We start from the raw sequence: 27,136 nt of genomic DNA, 5'->3' as shown, positions 1-27,136 counted from the left end.
CAAGTGACGTTGCAAAACATCTTACACCAGAGACAGTTACAAACAACTCTTTCTTGATTAACCATGATTCTTTTTTCTTCTTCTGTTTAATCATATTGGCTTGTCAGAGTCTCCCTAGACAAGTCCCTGCAGTTTTCTTGGCAAGGTTTTTCACAGATGGTTTGCCATTGCCTCCATCCTGAGAGAAACTGACTGGCCCAAGACCACCCAGCTGGCTTTATGCCTAAGGCAGGACTAGAACTCCTGGTCTCCCAGTTTCTAGTTTGATGTCTTAACCACTAAATAAAACTGGCTGTCTTTAACAAGGATAACTGAATATAATCAACATCATGGCACTGACTACAAGGGTAGGCAGTTGATTAGCTGACACTGCATTAAAACTTGCTTCTGATCTACTTCAAATTGGCTGGCTGAGTATTTTTTAAAAAGTGTTTTCTTCACTTCTGCAATAATGCACTTTGTTTTCATGCTGAAAAAAGGAAGGGTTTCATATTTGCTATTTGATCCGAACATTTGTTTTCCATACCCCTGAAATAGCAATTGTTCTGCTTTGAGATTTTCACCCTTCAGTATCCAGTGTTTTGCACCCCAGACCGCTTAATCCAAACATCAGGCATGTCAGGTTTGCTATTCGGTAGAACAACTGGATCCACACCTCCCAATCCTCCTAATCGTGTTCTTCTCAAGCCACTGTTTTGCTGGGATGCTGATGCAGAGGTATCAAAGACAGTCTCTCTCAGGTCCAGCCTCAAGGTGTCTCTCTTTCCATTCAGGTAACCTCTCTGAGTGGAACAGCAAGAATCGACTACATCCAAATGATCTGGACAGGAGCTGGATGATTCCACAATTTTTATGCTGGGTTCAAAATCACTGAGAGAGGTCTCACTGGAGACATTCTGAACACTGAAAGAGCTACCAGTGGAATAAAGGCATCTGTGAAGATCATACAGTTCAGCTTCTGGCAGATTACTATTTTCTGAGGTATAATCTGATTTTTGTCGATTGGCATTGCTTGGATAATGAGATTTATTTAGCAGTCTGTCATCTATTGTGCTGGCTGACTGGGAGTGTTCCCAGGCTTTTGGATCATATTTTTGGCATCTGCACTCTCTGCAGAGCTCATCTTGATGATTTTCTGCTTCTGTTCCTGAGTTACTTCCAGGCTTGTAAGGAGAAGACGTTTGCAAGGCAGGGCACTGACAAAGAGATATATGGCATCCCTCAGTTTGCTCTAACTTCTGTCTGTCTCTCTCAAAGGATGAGTGAAGCTCCATTCTAGGGCACCGGTTGTCCTGGAGTTGAATATCTTCTGACAAGACCGATGGGCGATTGGACAATTTGCTTGTGGAAGTGCTGTTGTCAAAGCTGTCACTAAGCTTCCGGGCCAAAGGCTGAAGTTCATACTGTTCATTTGCACCATTGGAACCCTGATCGTTTGCTAATCGGTTCTGTTTCTCATTACCTCCACAAGTGAAAGTTCTGTTGGAGGAGTTAGGGCTCTCGGAGTAGTCCTTCAAAATATGGATGCATGGCCAAAGAATTTGTCCACAATTCTTATTTGGACCAAAGAAGCAGCACAGAGACTGAAAGAAGAATGTGGCAAAGCCACAGCTGATACATTTGATCATCATCATAAAAATACCTAACTTCCTGTATGCTAGCACAGTAGCAGGTAACATCATCACACCTGCAGAAAACAAAGCAGAAGTTCCCATGATGGTGGCACAGCTCATCTGTTTCAGGGAGAAGGCGACCCGGCTCAGGCGATCGGAATGCGAACACAAGTGGTAGGAAATGCAGTAGTTCACTGTGAAGTCGATAGAGAGGCCCACCGCTGCTGAAATGAAGAGGGACTCCACAGCATTCAGCTGCCACTCCAGAAGAACCAAAAGTCCAATGGTTACCAGAGCAGTGCCTGCTATTGTGATAACAGAGAATGCAGTAAGGAGGACATTCCAAGTTGTGAGCAAGAGAACCACAAAACAGATGGCTATTGACAATCCCAGCACCACCATGGTCTCTGTGTCAGTGCTGTGCTGGAGATTATAGAGCTCCAATTTACTGGTGAACCAACCATTTTGAAGCCCCATGGGGGCTACCTTTATCTCTTGTCTTATCCATAAGCCAAACTCATTGTAAAAATGTTTTACCTTGCTGTAGTTGGAGCTGTAGTAATAAATTGTTTCAAACTCTAGCACCAGGGCAACAAGTTTGCCCTTCTCATCGAATCGGAGACCAAAGTCACGAGCTTCAGCTTCTTCTCTGTTGCGTTCCATGATCATCATTTTGATGCAATGAAGGAAGACTTCCCTACCATACGGGAAGGAGAAGTGATTACAGCAGAGGTTGAAGCTGTGATCTCTCTTGGAGCACTGTCTGCTTTCCATCCACCGTTGAAATTCCTCCATGAAACAAACTGTGAATTTTTGTTCCATATCAGCATAATAAAAAGTATGATTTTTGACTTTTTGGCAAAACTGCAGCAGCCATCTTTGCGCTTCAGGATTTTCAATGGTAAAGGCTGAGTCCCTCACCAGAGTGCCATTACTCTTGGGATTAAAGTGATCCCCATTGTCCACTGGGAGTATACCCCATATAATAGTGATAGGCATGTGCATGTCTTCTCGTTCTAACCTTTCAAACATGAACTCATTACAGTATTCTGCGTCATATCTCTCAAAGGGGTGATTTAATCTGAACACTTGTACAGATGACAACTCCAAAGTTGGGAGCCTCAGTCGAGGATTCAGGCAGGAAATATAGGCACCACCTATAGCCAAGGCAGCAAACCAACAGATCCAGATATAACGGAATTTGATTACCCCACAAGGGAGAACTTTCTCAAATAATAATTTGGAAGTTTCACACCATGTAGTCTGGATACTCTGGAGGAGATGATGGAAAGACAGAATGACCCTTTTGGGCCCAGTATTATTCCAGTAGTGTTCTGATTTATAAACACACTTCCTTGCTATTATGAATCGTTCATACAGTACAACTGAAGCAGGGAGCCACGTCACCATAAATATCAAGTTCACCAGGACAGAAGTGCCCATGTAGATGGCAAAACAGCGTATGGCAGTAATGTAACTCATGTAGCTTGTGTAGAAAGCAGCACCAGTTGTCAGGCAAGATGCCATCATGAGGTAACCAAAATGATGCATGGTCGTTCTCACCAACTGCAACAGACCTGCAGATGGGTTCTGGCTCTTGCTATGATTCCAGAGGTCAAAAAAGACCAAGGTATGGTTGGCACAAATACTGCTGAGAATGATCACTGCAGATAGGTTTGCAAAAGGGAAATAGGAGAATTGGAAGGCCACTTTGTACAAGAAATACGAAATCATCAGTGTACCAAAGACAATCATTATGACAACAAAAGTGATAAAGACCGAGTGTAAATAACAAAATATGCTCAGAAATATTGCCAGTATTGCCATGATTGGATACACGGTATCCAGGAAAAGGTAGTGCTGGAATAATTTCTGTTTAAGGCCCAAGTCCATCCCAATGATGGATGTGTAGTTATCAAACAAGTCCCCTGACTCAAGATTATTTAGGTAGATTCCCAGCATGGAAGCTCCCTTCATGGTTGGCAAAAACAACAGGCTATATTTCAGTGTTGGCACTTGGTATCCCACCGTCTGCAGGCTGAGAAAGTCTCTGTCCACTAAGAAATGAAGGAGCTGGTAAACTGCGTGGAACCGAGTGCATTTCTCTGGGAGTTTAGAACATTGCACATGTTTGTTTCTTTCAGTCTTGAAACCGACGCAAGAAGGAACAAGAATGCCCTTATGGTAGTCGGGAGCACAAGAACGTAGGAGGGTCAGGGTGTGGGAAACATCCACCTGGGTAATGTCGAAGCAAGAAGATCGGTTATGTAGAGCAGCAATATAGTTCCCAAGAGACCAGCTTGGGCAGCATTCATTGGCTTCAGTACGTTGACACAGGTTCCCAAATTGTGGGTGTGAACGGATCTGGAAAATGGCCAAAAGGAAAATAATACATTAGATTTTTTTTCATGTCTCTCTTCCTTTCCTCTTTTATTTTATTTCTCCCCCTCCCCAATATTCTCATTTTCTCTCACTCTGTGGCTTTGTTCTGCTGATGACAATATGAAATCAAATAATCTTGGGGCTGGCAACTGGAAATCAAAAATGGTCAGTAGATGATAATAGAGCTGGAACTAATTCTCTATCCTCATCTTTGGCTGCACATCATAAACATAAAGGTAGTGGATGATGATGATGATGATAATATATTTGCATTAAAAATATATGTTTATTCTCCCTGAGTTAAGAAAGATAACTGGTTCAACCTTTACTCCATCTGTCAGTTACCTTTTATACTAGATATGTAAGCCATCCAGAGTCGCCTTATCAGAAAGATGGACAGCATATACCAGTGGTGGCAAACCTATGGCACGGGTGCCAGAGGTGGCACTTGGAGCCTCTCTGTGGGCACACGTGCCGTTGCCCCAGCCTTGCCTCCCCCCACAACCCCTCCTCACCAGCAGCCCCTGGAAGAGAGTCGCCCCCAAGCATGGCCCACGCGGAGCAGTGCAGCCAAGGACATGGCAGCCAGGCAGCATAGACAAGATTCTGCCCTCACGCCCCATCGTGCACAGTTGATGCTGTGGGGTGCAGGCAGAGGGCGTGGCTGCCATGGCTCTGCTGGGCAATCTGCGGCGGGCCCTGTGGGCGGTGAGTGGCCCTGTGGGCAGGCAGGGTGGGGGTGGAGCAGGGGCGGGGCAGGGTGTGGGGTGGGGCGGGGCCAGTTTTCGGTCTCTAAAAGGTTCGCCATCACTGGCATATACATTTAATTGATAGTAATATGCAGTTTGTAGTGTCAAACGTAATATTACTGTAATAGGATTAAAAAAGTTATCAAACATTTTAATGAAGTGGGCATTTTCAGGTTTCTCTTAACTTGTTATCAAGCATAAACTAACATGAGCTTTGATATCTAAATGCTATAGTTTCACAAAGCATAAACATACTTTCATTTTAAAATTACCCCAAATTCAGATCTTTCACTTGAAAAATATCCAAGAATCAAAGGACTAACTTTCCTTCCTTTTGCCTCCTTTTCCTTTTCTCTTGCCTTTCTTGTAGTTTATGCTCTGTTTTGATTTTTAGAGCTGCAAGCTTGTTTTTTCATTACATTTTGTTGTTAATTCAGTATTGAAGGATGCTGGATTCACATTCCTTTGCGTGCATGTGAATGGTTTCAGAATTACATAAGTTATTCAGAAGTGTGAAACTGGAATCTGACACTCTAGGGAAATTTGTCTATTCCTCAAAGCATTACAAACCTTGTTTTGCTCCATTTGACACATGGATTGTATCGCTTGCAAATTCCATAAGCTACCAGCAGTTGTAGACATGAAAACCAGCTGAGAATAATTTTTCCCTAAAAGGAAAATAAAATACATGTAATAACAAAGGTGAATATAACAACAACAACAACACAACTGGCCAACAAGAAAGATCAAATGAAGAACAGAATGGATCTGAAGAAACAGTGGACCACTTGGCAAGTTGCTGCAAGAAGATTGCACAAGCAGTGGCATGACAAAGTAGCAACAATGGTGCATTGGAAGATCTGCAAGAAATATTTGCCTGCAAGCAAGAACTGGTGGGACCATAAAATAGAGAAAGTCATGGAAAATGAAAAAGTTAAATTGCTCTGGGACTTTAGAATTCAAAGAAACAGGCATATGCCACAGAACACCCTGGACTTAACAATTGTCGATAAGAAAGACAAAAACATTTGGATAGTGGACATGGCAGTGTCTGGAGACAGTAGAATAGAAGAGAAAGAACTGGAAAAGATAACAAAATACAAAGACATATAACTAGAAATAGAATGACTGTGGCAAAGGCAACCAAGGGTAGTACCAATAGTAATAGATGCCTTGGGTGCAATCCCAAAAAACTGCAGTACTACTTGAACACCATTGGCATTGACAAATTCTCCATCAGTCAATTGCAAAAGGCAGCCTTACTGGGAACAGCTTCCATCCTGCAATGATATCTGCAACACCATCAAATATCCACATCTGCCTATCCTAGGTCCTTGATAAGGACTCAATAGGTAGACAAAAATGCCAAACCCAGTCTGAACATCTGGCTTCTGTGTGATAATCAATAACAACAACAACAACAATGCTATAGGCTCTTTTGTGAACAATTGAAAAATAAATTTTATCATTGTTCTGAACTACTCTTTACCTCCCTTAAGAATTGAGCATCATATTGATTTTTTATTATTATGTTGTTTGCACAGTCAGATGGATGTTTAGCCTGAATTTTGCATTTTTGTCTACCTATTGAATCTTTTCCAAGGATCTGGGATAGGCAGATGTTGTTGCTTAATAATATTAAATAGATTGTTGTAGGATGTATGTTATTCCAAATAAAGCTGCCTTTTGCAATTGACTGATGGTGCTTTTGTCAATGCTGATAGTGTTCTATTGGTGTTCCAAATGTTTTGGAATTGCATCAAAGGCACCTATTACTATTGGTAGTATTATAGTACTTTTGCTTTCTTTTGCCATATTCTATTTATTATGTTGGTTACAAATTCAGCCAGATGTTTAGAATGGATTTAGCATTTCTATCAGGACTGTGGGACGAGCATTCAAGAGCCAGAAACTACAGGACTACTGGAAGAAAAGTTGTCTGCTTATTACTATTATGGTTGGTTGCATAATCAGCCATATATTTGGCTGGATTTGGCATTTTTATCCACATATCAAGTCCTTCCTAAAGACCTAGGATAAACAGACGTTATTTGATGGTGTTAAAAGTATTCTCGCAGAATGTAAGCTGTGCCATGTGAAGCTGCCTTCACAATTGACTGATGGTGATTCTGTCAATGTTGATGTTCAAGTGGTGCTCCAGATGTTTTGGGAGTGCCTATTAATACTGATACTATCTTTGCTTTCTTTTGCTACAGCCATTCTACTTCTATTCTCAGCTCTTTGTATTGAAGGAAGTTAGCACAGAGAAAGAAATATTAAAAAGGACAGAAAAATATATTTTTCCTCAAAAGGACTTTTTAAAACCAAACCTGGCCCCAAATCTATCTCTCTGCCCCAAGCAAGAGCTAGGCCCATACAAATGCAGATGTAAAACCATCAGAACGTTGGAGCCAGAACAATCAAGAAGACAAAAGAGAAGATCTGAATACCCCACACAAACTCTAGGAGTCAGCCCCATCACCTAGGAAGCAGGATATGATAATAGAATTAAACCACAGATATCAAGGCCTAGACAAACACTCAGAAACAACCTCAAGGTTCATGCCATAGGAACAGGAAACTATTCCAAACAAAAGGCTAGAGGGGGTATAATAACCTACTACACCATGTGCTCAGCCCTTCTCTCCTCTGCACTTTCCTGAAGAACCATCTCTCTGCAATAAACTGTAACCTTCTTCCCAAAGCAGTCGCCATGTTTGCTTATTTATTCCTGGCTTGGATGAACCAGGATGAAGACTTTACTTCTAACAGTATGTTGTGATTTTCTTCAGTTCTTTCTCTTCTCTTCTGTTGTCTCCAAATACTGCAGTGTTCACTGTGCAAACTTTTTTTGTCTTTCTTATTGACAGTTGTTAAGTCTGGGTTTTATGTAGCAAATGTTTGTCTATTTGTATTCTAAAATTCCTGAGCACTTTAGCTTCTTTGTCTATTTATGTTCCCACCACTTCTTGCTTACAGACAAATGGTACTTCTTTCAAATGTTCCAATGCACCACTGTTGCTTCTTTGTCATGCCATTGTTTGTAGTCAGTCTGTGTGATCTTTCTGCAGTAGCTAACCAGGTGATCCACTGTTTTTTATCAGCTTCTTTGCTGAGTCTGTATTTGCTTTTTGTTGCTCAATTCTGGCTTTGTATGTGCTTGTTCTTAAAGCTTTGGTCCTGTGCAACTAGAATTATTACTGTTACACACAACAATATGAAATCACAGATGCCAGATTGTTAAATGATCTTGGCTTTCATACCCATTGAGTTTTTCCCAAGAGCCTAAGATGTTGTAATATGTCAACGTAATATATGTGTGGATCCAAGCAATGTTGCCTTTTGCTCTTGACAGATAGAAATTTTGTCAATGGATACATTTTCTAAGCACTGTCTAAGATTTTGTGTTATGGTATGCAATGTGCCAATATTATTATTATTGTTGGTCGCACAGTCAGCCAGATGCTTAGACCAGATTTGGCATTTTTATCCAACTATTGAGTCCTTTCCATTACCCTATGGTGATGATGATGATGATAATGATGATGATTGATCATTGCACAGTCAGCCAGATGTTCAGACTGGATTTGACATTTTTGTCTACCTAATGAGTCCTTACCAAGGATCTGGGATAGGCAGATGTGGATGTTTGATAGTATTACAGATATCGTTGCAGGATGGAAGCAGTTCCTAGTAAGACTGCCTTTTGCAACTGACTAATGGTGAATTTGTCAATGCCAATGGCGTTCAAATGGTGCTCCAGTTGTTTTGGGATTGCACCTAAGGCACCTATTACTATTGGTACTACCCTTGTTTGCCTTTGCCGCAGTTGTTCTATTTCTATTTGTAGGTCTTTATATTTTGTTATCTTCTCCAGTTCTTTCTTGTCTATTTTGCTGTCTCCAGGCACTGCCACGTCCACTATCTGAAGAGGAAGAGTTCAGTAGCAGAATTGGTTCCTGAGGAAAGTGTCCAGCTCTCCTTCACAGAATGTGTTTAAGCAGAGAATGGTCAGCCATCTGTTGGGAATGCTTTACCTTGAATTTCTATATAGACTAGTCGGTTGTTTGTGTGTGTTAGCATAGTGGCCAAAATGGCATATTTCATTGCCAGGATTATTTTAGTAAAATGTCGCCATTCTTGCTGTTTTGTATTCTGAAGTCTCATTTCAAATTAATCTTACCTGGAGGACTACAGAAGAAGCCATCTTTTTCGTAGTCTGGCTCCACCATCCTCCTTATTCTTGCTTCTCGTTCTCCTTGTAAAGATCTCTGCCCTTTGTTGATGCCCAGATCTCCAAAGCTAACAAAATAAATAAGTCTATCTTTAGGAAACTCTGGAACTGAGCATTTTTTTCTGAATCTGCTCAGCTGATTGACATAATTTCATTACACAGAGATGGAAGATAAAGCTTTCCTATTCTGATTCCAATGATATCCCTGGTTTGGAATATATAGATACGTAGATTGCCATTATGTATCTCATTTTTATTTCAATTAATTAATTTCAGGGTATATCTGGGGGCAACAATCCTCTCTTAGAATACACTGAATAGATAGTCATAGTTTCCAGCACAATCAAAATAAAAATTATTTCTATCATGCAGCAAAGTCCCTTTAAATGGGAAGAAAAGCTCCTCTCACTCACCCCCACACTGGACTCCATTACTAGTGAGCATATTAATTCTAATCTAATTGAAAAAAAAAGAAATACTAAGCCTTTTCTCCTGCATGATCAATTTTTGTTTAATGTTTGTTGTCTTCCATGTCTTAACTAAAATGAAAATTGATATGGAACTACATGCTCCATCTGGAGTGTGGAAGTGTCATGAATTGATATATATTGATGGTGCTATGATAAAAATGTAATTAGGAAATTATCTATTAGGATTTTATATTCCATTTCTGATAGCTGAATATATCTGCCTTATTATGCAATAATGTGATAGAAAATATTCGATAACCATTGGCTTGTCTGACATTTGAGCATCTGTTTTGCAAATGAGACCAATAGTTTTAAGTTGGGATCATCAAAAACTGGCTACCATAGGGATGCTCATTCATGCATGGTTGTCATGATAGATGTGGGTAGTCACAGAAAAGTAAATCAATATAACTAAAACTTAATAAATGAATTCATAGCAAAAGAGAATTCTATGCCTTAAAATACTAAGTCAGGGGATGAACACACAGCATTTTCTCTCACTAAGAATATCCTTTCCTGCCACACTTTCAGCATATTGAAGCCATACTCACCAGGGTCATTTATCTCTTGGGATTCAACCCTCTCCTTATAATTACAGACATTCTCAAATGCAGATATGGGGCTTAGAAACTTTCAGCAAGTTTGAAAGATGGCACCCACTATTGGCAAGCAATTCTAGACAGAGTTTTCAAATCACAAATTCCATTTGACAAAGGGAAACAATTCAAGGGCTCAGTGGTGCTTATTAGTAGCAACCACTTACATAAAAAAATGTGTGATCCTTAATCCATGCTTCCTGCAGTCATGATCATCATCAACAACAATATATATTTTGCATCTGTCTCTCAAGGAATGATATCTATGTCTTTCAAACTCCAAAATCCTATCCATCAAAATCAAGTCTGCATTCATTTAATGGCCACAGAAATCTCAGGCAACGATCTTAAGACTGTTGAAGCAGGATGCAAAAAATAATTCATAGAGATGGGGCAAGAGGGAAAACCTTTTTCTCATATTTCAATGCATGTCATTATGTTATTGTCACCTGAAATAACAACAACAACAACAATAATATCAGCAACCTGTTGTCAATGAAGGGAGAAAGGGAAAGCATCTTTTTATAGCCTGTTTGGCTTTTCATATTCTTCCAAACTGTGAGCTTTCTGCCAATCTCTGTGTTTCGTGGTTCAAAACCCTATTTATAACAAAGAAAGGAAGATTTAAAAAGACATTAAAATATACTTTTAAAAAGTGTGATATTTTATCAGCTACAACAGGTATTTTGGTACATGTCCAAATCAGTTTTTTTTTTAAAAAAAAAGCCTTATGATCCCAAAGTCATGAGGATGGTCTATTTCACTCTAAACAAGATTTTCAGAGGGTCTTTAGACATTCTTGTTATTATTAAAAGTTTTGAATAACCTCAAATTCTTTCATTTCGGACCATGTAACTCTCATTCATTCAGGTGAACCTTAGGCAAGAAGATTGGCATCTACAGGAGAAGGGTTCAAAACATGGAAGATGGCAGTCATGGTGACACAATCCAAGCCAGTCCCTGTTCTATGTGGGTAAATATGGGCGGGACTTAAACTGCGTTGCCCAACTTCCATCTTGTCTGTTTTGACACCTTTTGTAATATGTGAATGAGTCCATTTACTTTTTTTGACTACCTTTTGTGTTGATGCTGCCTTGCAAGGAATCTTTAAGAACCCTGTTTGCCAAATATATAATGGACCCATTCACATTTTAGAAAAGCCCGTAATTTATCCCAGAATGTTAGAAAGGACCTATAATTTAATTATTTCTAACCATCTAAAAGGGCAGAATTTAAAAACAATACTTTAAAGGTTAGTCTCTAGCTTTTTTTCCCCAAACATTCTTACTGGTACGCTATAGGAAGAGGAAAAAAGTGGATGAAGTAGCTAACAATAAACAAGAACCTAAGAAGTTAAGCACTGTGAATCTAGTTCAGTATTAATTAATCTGACTGAAAGCTTTCAAATATTCTTTCAGTTCTATCTGGCAATAGAGTTTAGCTTCTTTGTATATAAAGTACCAAACTATGTAGCCCTTCCCTTAACATTTCAGCTTAGAGGTTCTTAAAGCATTCAAAAATCATTAAAATCAAGTTTCTGAGAAAGTATGGTGAAATGCAGTATCATCCTGAAATTTACTTCTACATGCTATTGGGTGCGGAGAAGATAGCAAACTTTTAAAATAATAACCCTCAAATTGTAGACCCCTCAAAGACTAATATTCCCACCATCTCCCAACCCTGTAAAAAGGTAGTTCAGTTGTAGTTTGGGAAGCATCAAATTTGGCATGGCTCTTTGAAATCACAAATAAATTCCAAGTCATGCAATCAGTATGAACTTACCAACAAGGGCTCAGAAAAATCTGGCACATTTCCTAGTAATAGGCCCACCAAAGTACAGATCAACACAGTCACCGAACAGAACACTAAAACAGCAATTGGCCACTCAGCAATCACTTGGGATAAACTAAGAAAGAAGCAATAAAACAAAATAAAAACTCAAGCAACTACTTTTTCTTTCTTTTTCTATTCCATTTTATTTGATTTTATGATCTGTCACAGGATAGAAATGTAAACAGACAAAACAAATAGATGGGTTTTCAAAATAATCCAGTGATGTCATTTGATGACTTCTCTGGAAAGAGAATAGATGGTGCTATTGGCCATATTTGCCCCCTCACACAAGTATCTGTTATCTTTACTTAACTACAAGATAGGAGCTATATTGTAGCACACTGTCCAGTTGATCAAAGAAAATTGTACTAAGCTATCATGCAAAATGTAATGGATGTCTAGTCTTCCAAAGGCAAACAAGCAAAAGCATTGTGAAAATATAACCCTAATCTCTCATGTTTCCTTCCTTTGATCAATGGTGGGATTGAGCCAGTTTGTACCACTTCGGTAGAACCGGTAGCTAATTTTTTGTTGCCCAGGCCCTGAATGGACTTCCGGAAGTGGCATCCACACAGAGAACTGGTTGTTCACATATTTGAATCCCACCATTGCCTTTGATATAGTCTTTTACCAAATTTGGGGAACATCCTTATTTTGTTGTAAAGATTCCACATATAGGTGGTTCTTTTCCCTCCAAATTTCAGAATTGCTGGCATCTCCTGCCCACCACATAAACCCTTAGATCAGGCTAGGGGCCATTTCTTCCAGTACTTTCCCACACAATAGTCAACCAGATGTCTTCAGGCACTTCAAATGGACAGTAGTGGAGATTGGCATCTAGTTACAATTTCCAATGTATTGAAGTCCTATGAGGATTTTTTTGGTGTGTGCTTTTGTTTACACTATTAGGGAACATTCCAAGATTCCACACACTTATATTTTGAAGTAAGATGGTTTGAGATGAAATGATAGAAGGTGTTGAAGCCACAGAAACCTTGGGGGGAAATGATTATGCAATATTGGAATTCAACATTCTGGAAACACAAGCAATAGAACACAGAAATAAGGAAAATATTAATTAAATGAAGTAGAATGACTGGATATATTGTGGAGGCATACTTCTAATTTGCCTGCTTGTAGGCCTGATTTTTGCAGTCTTCTTATCTGCTTTAGACAGAATAAACTGGGGGAAAAAATCCCACATGTAACCCAGCCAGTGCAAGGTGACTGTATAACCCCTCTCCCATTTCCAAATTCTGAGGAAACCATAAATGATTCCAGGAATACTTATTATCATGGTGGATGAATAATGGAGAAAGAGGGCCAAGCTATGACAGTATTTCTCAAGCTCAGCAACTTTAAGATTTGTGGACTTCAGATCCCAGAATTTCACAGTTCCCTTTCTCTACACATCTTAAAAGTTGCTGATGATGAGATACACTGAGCTATGGTACTATAGAAACAAGTAGTAACAACAAACAAAGCACTATGCATGCAAGCAACCCATCAAGAAATAAATGCCATATGCAACATCAGGACTGATTCTAGAATAAATATGTGAAATTGTTCTTAAACTAATATTCTAAATACATGGGAGTTACACTCCATAACAGATTGCTTCTCCAAAATGCAAGGGCTTGCTTTATAAGTTCTGTAACCCAGATCCAAAAAGAAGCAGCTGGCCAAGCCCAAACCACGATCTAACTATTTGGATAAGTACAATTTTAGGAAAGCAAAGCACGTCCATCACAAAGTGGAATCCAAACAAGTGGGAAGCTTTTTAATGAGACCCATGAACTCTTAATTTAACTGCATGCTTTTGCTCTTGCCTGGAATGATGTAAGAGTAATATTTTGGCTCATTCTAAATAACTGGATTGAAGGAAGAAAGTGTGAAATAATAGAAGGGCAGGAAATAATGGATTTTAACCTACCTCTTTGGCATCCTGAACACTTTGTCATGTCTGTAGGGAGAAAGATAATCATTGGCTTATTAATTTCATGCCAGGCAAAGTTCTTTATTGATTTGACCATTTAGCCTTGTGAGCAAGAAAAATGCAAAGTCAAAATTCCATGATGTAGCACAGGCAACAAGCCCTAATGGGCAGCATCTTTACTTTGATTGTTTATTTGAATCAAGAGTGAAATGTATTCATCTGATCAGTAACTGCGTGTCTTAAATCACCAGTGTTTCTCAAATTGGTATTTGTGGGTTTAAGGTGAAGATTATAGACCAAAAACAAAGCTAGTGAGTGAGGAATAGTAATAGTAATAGTAGTAAAGTTGGAAGGGACCTTGGAGGTCATCTAGTCCAACCCCCTGCTCAGGCAGGAAACCCTACACCATTTCGGACAAATGGCTATCCAGTCTCTTCTTAAAAACTTCCAGTGTTGGAGCATTTACTGCTTCTGGAGGCAGGCTGTTCCACTGACTAATTGTTCTCACTGTTAGGAAGTTTCTCCTTAGTTCTAGGTTGCTTCTCTCCTTGATTAGTTTCTACCCGTTGTTTCTTGTCCTGCCTTCAGGTGCTTTGGAGAATAGCTTGATTCCCTTTTCCTCTTTTTATTTTCCTTTCTGTGTTAAATTCAAAGTCATGCTAAATAAAGACAATTCATATATAATTTTCCTCATATTTATGTTGAATTTCACAAATGGCTCTATCTTAGTTAAAAAGTTTATTTAGATTTTCAAACTCCATTAGGACTTTCTTTGGAGATAAAACACTCATTTCTAAACCTTGGTTGACCTTAGAGATACAATTTCGGTGGTGTTAAATTTTGTTGTAAATTTGGAGTTTAGTGTTAAGGATCTTTTCAAGGATTTCTTTCTGTTCTATACATTTGAGAGGTCAAGGCTGCTGGGATGCCATCTCTCCTAAGGCAATACTTTATAAGACTTTTCAAATTGAGATTTGACTTGCAGTTGCCCAAAGCCGGCCATAGACAATAACGTACCTCTGATGGAGACGAGAAAGAAGGCAAAATATCAACTCTTTTATTGCTCCTCAGAAAAAGGATACAATGCCTTCTTTCATAATACCTTGTCTCCTTATGCCAAGCTCTTGTTCCTTATAGAATATAGATCAAGAAAAGTACAAAGAATGTCCAGATTAAGAAGTCTGCGCTGCCAAGACCTCTACTCTACCAAGAGCCAGGCATGAATAGAAAGTTCAAAGAATTTGAAAGCTCTACTATTGCCATAATATTGACATGACTTTTTATGATAGAATGGAAGTGAAACATGATACCCATTAAAATGTAGGCACCTTTTTAGATATCGGGTTTACTGAATTGGTTGATTCAACAGTTGATTAATTTATGAATCAAGTGCTCAAATACTGCTTCTGAAATATAAACACAAGTATTTCCAATGAAAGCAGCTTTTCCCAACTTGGTGCCTAGCAGCTCCTATCATTCTACATCAGTAAGGGGATGTGATGGCTGCATAGGGTGGAAGTTAAAATCCATCACTTCTCTAGCACACAAACCATTCCTTTATGGACAATGCCCTTCATAGTTGCCCATACTCCTTGAAATAGGAGAGCTTATGGGGAGCAGGAGGATGAATGTATATGAGACTATACAAACATAACAGAACATGCTAGGAAACAGCCAAGAAACTAGTGAAAAACTGGATTTACCAGTTTCCTTAATGTTAAAGCAATAATGCTCAGTAATATTGATGACATAAAAATATTTTAAAATACAAAAAAGATAAATACCAACTTTCCAGCTTGACATTTGTACCTATGTTAAAAACACCAGCATGCAGGATCCAAAACTGAGAATGTTGGAAATTACTTTTAAATTAGGAATTTTTTCATTAGAATTTTGTCAAGAGAAATAACTTATTTTCTCAATCTCTCCATCCAATTTATTCTAAAATAAAAGCAGATTGCTTGCCCAGTCGGGAGGAAAGCCTATATTAGCCATATATCATTATAGCATTCTAAAGATTAAAATAAATATCCCAGAATTTGTTTCTGCTTTTAAAACTTTATAAAAGTATAATCTTTAAGAACTTTCTATGTAGTGAAAATACAGAAGGAATAAAACTGCAAAACCCATTGGAAAAGGCAGATGTATTGATTTATGGTACATTGAGGTTTAAAGCTAGACTTAGTTCCCAGGGGTGCACTAATGCTTCAAAATAACACAACAAACAACCCTTAGGCTGGCCTGATGCCAAGAAGAGGATCATTAAACCTCAGCTACTAATGTTGCTGTTGGGTAAAAATAAAATGTCTGTTGTCATTAGGTATGGTCCAATGAGAAATTAATGAAGGGAAGGTTATTAAATGAAAATAAGGCCAACCTACAAACCATCTTGTATACTGAGGGTTTTTTCATACCTTTTATAGTGTCATGTTCATACTTGCTACTGAATTTAGTTTGCTAAGGAATCATATCCAATCCTAATCTCCAAAGGAAATGAGAATATCTTCACTATATTTACTCAGATTGCTTATCAGCTATTTGAACAGGTACCAACATCCAAAATCTCAAAAAATTAAATGGCATTGAGTGTAAAGTAACGCTCTAAAATTAAGCTACTAATGAAGAGCATTTAAAATCAGGATAGATGTGGAACGGCTGTCTTAGAAAGAAATGCATCATCTGTTCCTCCCCCCCCAAAAATCAAAGAATAAATGAAATGGCTGTATACACATATATACATGCCAATTGTGATTTCATTAGAAATAATGTAGAACTCATCATAATGGGAAGATAGTGAGTAGGTGACATGTGTTCCTACTGTACAGTACTACCCATGAATGGACAGCCTGACCTTCCTTCCCCTTCTTTGATTCTTATCTTTTATGCAGCTATCTACCAGACAGGCCTTCTTGCATAAGGGAGAACAGATGCCTTCCACAAGGCCCATCACTCTATACAGACATGCTAAGCTGCCAGAGTATGTAGTTCTTACCTGACTGTTACAACATGGTGTTGCACTGGCCGTACGTGCTGCTGGTCATGTGGCCATTGCTTCCATCTACTCTCAGTAGTCTCATGTCTGGGAGTTGATAATGAATCCCCGCTGGAGCGATAGGAGCACAGAGTAGCTCGGTCCCCGTGTCCTGGCAGAGGGGGCAAGGCATAGCTGTTTCTGGTGGCTTCTTGGTGGTTGCAATGATAATACAGGTGAGGCTGGAAGGAGTCCTGAGAGCCAGATGGCACCTGGCCATTGGACCGAGTGGAGATGGGTGCAAGCTTATGACTGGAACCGGGCTGGTGGTACCTCACTGTGCTGGGAGAAGCATTGAGTAGACAGTGATGGACTGGGCATCTCCTTCCCCAGGAAGTTCCGCTGGGGCTTGACTCGGCCTTCCTGATCTCTGGTACATTAAGACAGGCTTGACCAAGCTCTGGGTTTGCTTTTTCTCTGCAAAAAAAGAGAAAATTTTAACTTTGCATGTTTCCTTTCTGTTTCTATTTACTTTTCCCACAAAATGTAGTAAAATGAAATAAATTATGATGCACAATATATAACACGACACTGTCCCTTAAGTGAAAATAAAACTTGTCATGACCTGTGTAAACACTGAGGGAACAAACTTGCATCTTCCATAATTAGCATAATGCCATCAAGACGTGTTCCACCAATATATCTTTTACACTTGCATTATGCAGGCAGCAGGGTTCCTGACTAAATGCTTTGCTCCTCAGATGGACTGACTGAAGAATAGGGTTTCAGCCTTAGTAGTGCTTCTCCTTTGACTCTATTCTTCCCCTCAGTGGTGGAACAGAAGAACGCAATAATACTCTAGCATCCAGATTGGAAGAGATGAGATGGGGTAATGAAGAAGCAAGTCCCATTCCCCTGCCCAGGCCAGATTTGTTGTGACTTCTCGATTCTGCAGGCACCTCTCATCTTATGAGATAATCAAAATAATTAGCAAATTTTATCCCTCACAAACCGATGTTCTCAATACTTCGATGCGAATCCAGACAAACAAATGAGTCAAATGAGCTCAGTTTATAGATTTTTCAAGTAGCCACATCAAAAACATTTATTTTACTCCTGTAATTTCTTTAAACTGGAAGAGGAAATGAACACACGCAATAAGTTTAACCAGTATTTTTGATAGCTACTTTTGAGCTCCTGGAAGGAAAGCATACAATAATGGTGATAATTAGTGGAAGAGTCATTAATGAAAACAAACTGTTTTCTGAAGAAAGATGATCTAGGAGGGTTGATTGAAACGTAATACCTCTGATATTCTAAGTGCCAACTGATGGCAGCACTGATGTGCCAACGGGTCAGAAGTGTTCTTTGGCACTGTTCTTTCACTTAGGGGTAGGCAACCTTGGCTCTTTTATGACTCATGGACTTCAACTCCCAGAATTCCTGAGCCAGCATGGCTAGCTCAGGAATTCTGGGAGTAGAAGTCCACAAGTCATAAAAGAGCCAAGGTTGCCTACCCCCTGCGTCTAGTGGGTAGAAAGTTGCTGTGAGAAAGTTTGTGCTGCTATTGTTTGTGAAACAGAAATCTACTTGTTGATGCACTTTAAGCAATGCAACATGATTGATTCAGGTTGATTATGGTGATGACTATTGATGTGAGTACAGGTAGTCCTTGACTTACAACAGTTTGTTTAGTTACCGTTCAAAGTTACAACAGCACTGAAAAAAGTGACTTCTGACCATTTTTCACACTTAACAACTGTTACAGCTTCTCCATGGTCACATGATCAGAATTCAAATGCTTGACAAGTGGTTCATATTTATGACTGTCGCAGTGTCCCGGGATCATGTGATCAAATTTTGTGACCTTCTGACAAGCAAAGTCAGTGGGGAATCCAGACTCACTTAACAACCAGGTTACTAATTTACTCAATTCAATGATTCACTTAGCAATTGTGGCAAGAAAAGCAGTAAAATGGGGCAAAGCTCACTTAACAAATGTTTTGCTTAGCAACATAAATTTTGGGCTTAATTGTGGTCGAGGACTACCTGCACTGTGCACTGCTTTACAAAATATACAAAATTGGCAAAGTGGATGAGCTAATTTGTGTGATCAAGAATGAAGTGGATAGCCCAGGACAACAACCAATAATTTCACATGAGACGTATTGATGAAGTGATTAAGGGCAACAGGTGGATTATTCAAAGGGAAATTACCGTCAATTGCATTTCGCTGGAATGTGTGCATTACATTATTGATGTTTTTAAATATTAGAAGGAACATGCCTGATGGGTTCCTCACATGCTGATGGCAGAAATGAAAGCTTCAAGAATTGAAATTTGCATCAGTACCAAAGAAATGTGGAAGTTATATTTTTCTATATTTTCCTTTTCCTTGTTGTAGACCATAATTTTGTTTCCCCCCTTTTTTCTCCCCTTTTTCTTTTTTCCTTTTTTCTTATTCTTTGTATTTTATACTTTTTTTGAAATTTGATAAAACTGTAAAAAAAAAAAGAGTTGACATTTTCCGGCAATTATTGTCATGCTAATAGAATTAAAGTGAGAGATTTATTCACAGCATCTTGACAACTGATCTGTCCATGAAATATCATCATAAAGCTTCACCTGCAGGCAAAAAAATATATATATCAAAAGCCAGACTTAGGAAGAAAATAAGGGTTACAGATTAATGGGGTGCAGCTGACATTATTCAAATGGATTTCTTTGAACCTGAACTGCTATCAGTTCAGAACATGAGATTGCAACACACAAATCTTTGAAACATTGATTAAGCAGAGTTTGCAAACATAAGAATAGGATTTTTACTAACAACACTGGGCTCATATTTCACAATCCACCTAAGAGGTAATTGCAGAATTGGATCTCACCATCTTACTTCATCTACCATTCAGTCCAGACTTGTTGTCATGCAACTTTATCTTTTCCCTCAACTGAAAGAATGCCTTCATGGCACCTGTTTGACTCAAATACTAAGGCAGAAAGGAATGCCAGAGGTGGGTTAAAGAGACAAATTTCATGATGGCTTTAAGCAGTTTTCCATTGCTGACAGAAGTGTGTAACAAATAGTATGGTGTGGAGGAGTAAATAACAGTGTTACAGTATAACAGAACTCATTTCAAGGATTGATTTCCTGTTTCATTTATTAAGATATCCTTATTTAAACTAAAATTACTTTTTATTTGACCCTTGTAGATCAATATCTTTATTTGGGTTACATGTAAATGCCATCATCTCATCTTTCATCTGCTGATTGACATCACATGTCTTTTCTGTTCTTCTCATGAACTACGACCTGGTGGCTAAAATGCCATTTTGTGTATAGAGTCATAAAACAGATTGATGCAATGATGCATAGATTAAAATTTGGGGGGGGGATTCTTATAATGATCTCAAATTACATTCAACTTCATGTTTTTAAACTAAAATAAGGGCAGACCAATTAGTGAAGTGGGAAAATGCTAAAAAGCTTTGACACTTTATATGACTTATCTCTGAGCAAACAGTTGGCCAACGATGTTCTTATATCTTTAGGGAAAGTTCAAACCCATTTTTAAACTGCACACTAAAAGGATTAACATTTTCTTTTTAGTTCATAAATTAGTAATGCTGTTAGGACTAATTTACCAGAGGCAATCTATATATTCTTTCCTTTGGGTGTCATTTTTAGGATGGCTTTTTAACGTATGCAACTTCCACTTAACCAAGGAAAACAACTGCCTCCCTTACCCTCTCAGATTGTCATATTTAAGTTAACCATTGATTTGTCGATAATGACCTATCACAATGAGCAACAACAACAACAAAAGAACTCAATGGACAGTGAAGTTTATTATAGCTCTGTAATAATAAGGTTGATGCTGAAGTGTGAGCTGACATGTTCCCCCAATCATAGCACAGTGACAACAGCAGCAGCTTTCAAATGTTGGTCTCCCAGCTTTGTTTGCCTTGCCCGGCTGGTTGTGGCCATGAAACAAAGATGAGAGTCAACAAAGCAGACAACACAGAAGAAAAAATGGGGGACAACAACTCGACTTTGGCAATGCAGCTGCTTTTCTTGATTTGTGTCCCCTCTCATTTTCCTAAGCAGAAAAACTCTCTGTTTGTATCAGAAACCAAAAATATTCTGAGAAAGAGAACGAGGAAAAAGGAAATAGTACTGAAGGGTGGGGGGAGAGATGCATATGGTAAAACATAAATAGCAAGAATTGCAGAACTGTGGAAATCATCTACAGTTTGCTCTTTTACCCCAATTCAAGTTCAGTATATGCCAGAGGTAGGCAACCTTGGCTCTTTTATGACTTGTGGACTTCAACTCCCCATGCTGGCTCAGGAATTTTGGGAGTTGAAGTCCACGAGTCATAAAAGAGCCAAGGTTGCCTACCCCTGGGATATGCCAATAGTCAGTTGTAATGCTAGGGATTGCTTGGCATTCATACAATATACCTGTATAAAATATTGAAAGAGTTCAAAAGCTAATAAAATATATATAATACAGCCTCCAACTTCCCCAGAATGACTTTTCATGTGTAATCTGTTGAGCTTTTCTCTCCATTTCCATCAGTCCCCCCAATTTCAGAAAAAGGTCAGTGCAGGATTTCCTTTGAAGATTTTAGTAGCTCATTCAAAAGCTAATATACTGGAAGAAGGCTGCCTGAAACCAAATGAGAAGCAATGCTAATTTTTCAATACACTCCTCTAAATATTTGCATTGATTCAAGCCTGCAGGCTGTCATTGTATGAATTAATTGAAATTTTTGAACGGTATTTAAAGACAGATCAAACATGCTGTAATTGTCAAGCCTAGACATTGTTCATGCTTATTTTGTGGCAGTTAGTTCAAAATTTGCTAAGAACAGTTGTAGCTGTTGCATCAACCTGCCAGTGAAAGGAACTTTTAAGATGATTTTTTTTTCCGAACCAGTAGCAGTGCCATATCCATATGCATCCTCAAATCATATATATGAACCTTCAAAGATAATGAAAAAAGAAAGTGTGAAAACAGCATTTTACAGGATTGTTAGCCTCCCACAATGAGCATCTCTGTCTTGTTTGGACTAGATTTACATTCAGTCTATTCTTGCTTAGGGTTCCTACCAAAGCAACCATTTTTATTAATAGGGGAAATAAAGCTGAACATAAATAACACATCATTTCAAAGCACCTCTAGTTTCATGTATAGATGTTTTAAAATCATGAAAGATACCTAGAAACTCTGCAGAATTTCTTAAGGCATGTTTCCAAGGGCAAGGCTACAGTCCTTTAGCTCTTTCTTAAATGGCAGAGATAGATTTCCCATAGCCATAGTTATAGCACTTAGACTTATATCCACTTCATAGTGCTTTACAGCCTTCTCTAAGTCTCTAAGCCCTCTCTAAGACTTTTACAGAGTCAGTATCTTGCCGCCAACCATCTGGGTCCTCATTTTACCGACCTTGGAAGGATGGAAGGCTGAGTCAACCTTGAGCTGGTGGGAATTTTTTACTGTGGGAATATTGGCTCACATTAAAAATGAAATTTTGTTGCTTGCTCTCATCATACATAACACACATTTAAACATGCTATATACAATATATTTATAAACCTACACCCTTACATAGAAATAACATATAAATATTAATCCCTGTCCATCTTGAATACAAAGTGGAAAGAGGAAGCTTTAGAGTTCACAAGGTTAATATTGTATGGAACAAAACTGTGACTGAATCTGGATGTTCTGCTTTGGATACCACGAAGCTTCGTCCCAGAAGCTAACAAGGAAAACAGGTCATGAAGAGGATGTGTAGTGTCCCAGACACTGTTCAAGCAGTGCTTATATGCTATGTCCTGGATGGAAGGGAGGGAAATGCCAATAATCTTTTCTGCCATCCTCACCACTCTCTGTACTATCTTCCTGTCTGAAGCAGTGATGCTTTCAAAACAGACTGTAATGCTGTATAACACGATGCTCCCAATCATCCCTCTATAGAAAGTGGTAAGGACAGGGGAAGGAAGATATACTTTTCTCATGTGATGCAGAAAATGCAGGCGCTCCTGTGCTTGTTTTACTAGTGTCTCGCTGTTGAGTGACCAAGCCAGCCTACTCATTAGCTGCACACCCAGAAATTTGATGCTGGAAACCATCTCCACAGGTGAATCATTAATACAAAGAGGTGTTTCGCTGCTCCTGCCTTTTCTGAAATCGACGATCTTTTTGGTTTACCAATGTTTAAAACCAGGCTGCTTTTCTTACACTAGTTCACCAAACTCTCAATCTCCTTGTGGTAAGCACCCTCATTGTCATCTTGAATAAGGCCCACTACTGTAGTATCGTCCACATACTTCACAATATGATTGGTGGCAAATCTAGCATAACAGTCATGGGTCAACAGGGTGAACAGCAGCAGACTTAGGATGCAGCCCTGGGGAGAACCTGTGTTCAAGAAAATGGTGTTACAAATATTTGTTCCAGCTTGCACATACTGGGCCTGTCAGTGAGAAAATCAAGAATCCAGTTGTACAAGGGAGTGTTTAAGCCTAAAAGGCCCAGTTTGTCTACTATATACTGGAGAATGATTGTATTAAATGCTGAACTGAAGTTGACAAACAGCATACACACATGAGTATTTCTTTCCTCTATGTGCTCCAGGCTCAGATGGAGAACAGAAGAAATATCATCCTCTGTAGAGCCATTTGGTTGGTAAGTAAACTGAAGCGGGTCAAATGCTGGCAGGAGGCTAGATACAATAATGTCCTCTCAAAGCATTTCATAATGATGGATGTCAATGCAACCAGACAGTAGTCATTGACTGTGGACTTTTTTGGCACTGGCAAAATAATGGCCCTCTTAAAACACTATGGGACCATTGCCTGCTACGATAAGAGATTGAAAATATCTGTAAGAACACAAGCCAGCTCATCTGTACATTCCCTAAGAATTCACCAAGGGATATTATCTGGGCCTGCTGCCTTCCGTATGTTAACTTTCCACAATATTTTATGGACAGAGGTGGCAACAAAGTTAAACACTTGGTCATCAGGATGGGGCACAGCTTTCCTAGCAGGGGTGCTATTTGATATCTCAAATCTTCCAAAAAATCCAGATTATCAAGTTAATCAACTGAGCCAACCATTTAGTACTAGAAGGGCGGTTTCAATATTCAAGTGAGTATGGCAAATTTCTTAATTTAGGAAATGAGAAATTCCTAAATTTGCATCACAATATCTGGCAAGACTTAAAATGCTCCCAAGACCAAGACTAATTGATTTGGCTTGTCTTCTGCATACAAAATTATCCCAGGCTACAACATTTGGAAATAGCCAAAGGCATAATAAGATCTAATTCATAATATTATAGTAATACTGTCAGCTAGAACATATTTTTACTATATTAAAGACTGATGCTCCTCTCCTTCCCAGTCTAATGCATCTCTTATGAACATGCTTCTTCAAAATTCTTCTGTGAGTAAAAAAGTAACTCATTTCACAGAAACCTCTTAATATTTCAGTGCTGGTATGTGGATAAATATTAATCAGTAGGACAAATTTTGTCCAGCTTCATTTATTTATTTTTATTCATTAGAATTTTTTTTCTGACCCTTATTGTTTTATAAACAACTCAAGGTGAGAACATACATAATACTCCTTCCTCCACTTATTTTCCCCACAATAATCCTATGAGGTGGGTTGGGCTGAAAGAGAGTGACTGGCCCAAAGTCACCCAGCTGGCTTTCATGCCTAAAGTGGGATCAGAACATACAATCTCCTGGTTTCTAGGCACTTTAACAACTACACCAAACTGGCAAACTTCAAGCAAGTTGTGATTAAGCATGCAAAAAAAAAAAAAAAAAAAAAAAAAAAATTAAAGGAGTGTGGTGGACACCAAGCTAACAGTACTACCATTTGAGGCTGGCTCAATAATGATTATGTGCAGTAGGCTAGGGTAGAGACATAACTACATTGTAGAAATGCTTAGGAAGTGCTTCTGAAGCATTTTCAGTGCTTCCAGCCAGAACGCAGGTGGTGATGATACAGTGGTATCACTAAGTGAATTTGGAGGGGGCAAGGCTAAGTTAAATTGGTAGGATAAAATTTGTTGGACACTTAACACACATTTTATTGCTTTTTTTAAAATAAAGAATAGAAAATTGTTCCATGTTTTTTCTAAGGTGGTCACACAAAAAGGTAGGTGGGGTTACATGGAGACCCCATGGATTGTTCATATTTGCCCTGAAGTGCTTTCTAATAAGTATCAATCCAACAACAACTGTGTTTATTGAACACATTTCTGTATATGGAGGAAGGAACCTTTATTTTATTTATTTGTAAAATTTATGTACCGCCCATCTTACCTAACTCGGGGCAGCTTACAATCTTTTGGGTTGTACCAGAGTAACTTTTAACCCAATGCCTTAATCACTACACCAGGGATAGGCAACCTTGGCTCTTTTATGACTCGTGGACTTCAACTCCCAGAATTTCTGGCTTAGGAATTCTGGGAGTTGAAGTCCACGAGTCATAAAAGAGCCAAGGTTGCCTACCCCTGCACTACACCAAATTGGCTTTCACCAAACTCTAAACATTAGATTATAAACTGGGAGAAAATAAAATGCAATATCCAGTTTGGAAGTGGTAAGAGCAAAAGACAATAAAGCAGACTACCCGTTTCTTTGGCCAACAAATTATTGAGATAATGATAAAACAATCACCAAGTCTTCTTAACTGTGTGGCTTTAGTTGAAATAATTCACAACCACCCAGGTTGGAAAATGGCTTTGAGGCTCTTTTGAGGGCTCCATTATGCCTAGTTGTAACATGATTAATCAGCTGAGAATACTGTAGCAAGATTAACCCGACCCAAACTGGCTGGGAATTTTTGCACTTTTCCCCAAGACACTTTGAAGATAGCAGATTGGAAACTGACATTTTACACTGTCCCAGCTATTAGGACGAATGTTTATTGGTTATGAAAATAACAATCCTCCCTAGTTAGCAACAAACTACTGCATGAATGGGATCCAACGAGAAATGTTTTCAAATCCACACATTGTTTTCTTCTTTTAGAACTATTGGTAGGATCATTTTTTCTAACAATATCTCATTTTTCTTATAGAAGAAAAGAATTGGGCTTTTAAGTATGCCATTTTTCTTTATTGCTTGTTACAAATATCTGCACTTCTCTCTCTTCCACCACCATTAAAGACACTGAATTAGACTGGTGAAAAGGAGGAAGAGGAAAAGGAAAGAGGAGAAAAGAAAACCTGTCCAGTCCTGCCTTGGCACCACCTTTTAAATAGTTAACAAGCATGTGCAAAAACATTTGTCTTGTTTCTTTGTGGTGCCAGAGCAGAAGGCTTCATGAACCTCATTGTTTTGTTTGTTTGCTGGATTATAAGGATAAGTGTTCCCTGACACAAACAACAGTTATGTATCTCAAGGATATATGTATCATATCATGTTAATTGAAGATAAGAAGGCAAGCTTCACCCTGTAGATCATTAGCAAAGGGACTCATTTGCTAGTGCAAGAAAATACACTTAGGCATTAGCTGGCTCAAGAGGAGGCTACTTTGCATATGGCTTCCCAAAGGGGCATAGGATGCATTTTAGATAAAGCCTTCTGCAGCTGCCTATTCTTCTGCACCCACAGAATGGAGCAAAAGAAAGAGATCTCATGCCATGGATTAGCTGTACTCAATCTTAGGGCCCTCTCAGTGGCCCTTACTGCCCAGCTGTGCAGAAGGCAGCATGTTCTTTATTGCTTTTCCTTACCTACCCTGTATCTCACAATGACAACTTTTCAAGGAAAGGTGGTCTGGTTAGGTGAAGTGTGTGTGTTGGGGGGGAGGGAAGGGGAGGGTGTCACGACAGGAAAGCTGTACCAGTTGGATGCTTGGATTGCTGGGGCAAAAACAACAACAACAGATTCCCTTCCCCCAATCCACCGTTTTCCATTGCCCCAGGGAGATGTCTCTCTATTGTCTGGAAAATGAATGGCTAGCTTGGGTATTGACAGCGTGGCAGGGAAGGAGTGGATGGCAAGGAAGCACAAGATAAACCTTGGAAAGAAAAGTCGGACGCCAGGGAAGGGAGACGAGGGAAGAGAGGGCGCAAACCCACCACCTCCTTGACTGCCTAGCAGGCAAAGCCCATGCCTAGTACTCGAGCCATACCTGGAGGAGCAGGACCCTTTTTCTGGGAGCTTTGCCTCTGCCCTCTGGCTGGCAGTCGCCTGGGCCAGCGCCTGGGAGCCAGCCGCGCCCTCCATGGCCCTTGGCACCCTTTCCGCGCTTGCGGCGTCTTGGGGGCTGCAGCTAGGGCGGGTGGAAGGCGCTGTCCGCAGCTCCGCGGTGCTGAA

General features: G+C 39.2%; 1 protein-coding gene across 1 annotated transcript; it reads right to left on the bottom strand.

Annotated features, from left to right (window-relative positions):
• Positions 1-85: 85 nt before the first annotated feature.
• Positions 86-27,136, bottom strand: DISP2 (dispatched RND transporter family member 2). Its single transcript, XM_039323847.1, has 8 exons — positions 26,952-27,136; positions 16,806-17,261; positions 13,811-13,840; positions 11,827-11,950; positions 10,531-10,643; positions 8,928-9,046; positions 5,315-5,412; positions 86-3,977 (listed from the first exon to the last, which is right to left on the bottom strand). The coding sequence occupies exons 1-8, from the start codon at positions 27,044-27,046 to the stop codon at positions 567-569; spliced, it is 4,446 nt and encodes a 1,481-aa protein (XP_039179781.1). The 5' UTR covers positions 27,047-27,136; the 3' UTR covers positions 86-566.

This window comes from Crotalus tigris, unplaced genomic scaffold, assembly GCF_016545835.1.
Source record: "Crotalus tigris isolate CLP2741 ecotype Arizona unplaced genomic scaffold, ASM1654583v1 scf7180000024285.889131, whole genome shotgun sequence".
In the NCBI taxonomy this organism is placed as follows: domain Eukaryota; kingdom Metazoa; phylum Chordata; class Lepidosauria; order Squamata; family Viperidae; genus Crotalus; species Crotalus tigris.
This window is presented reverse-complemented; position numbering and strand designations above follow the sequence as displayed.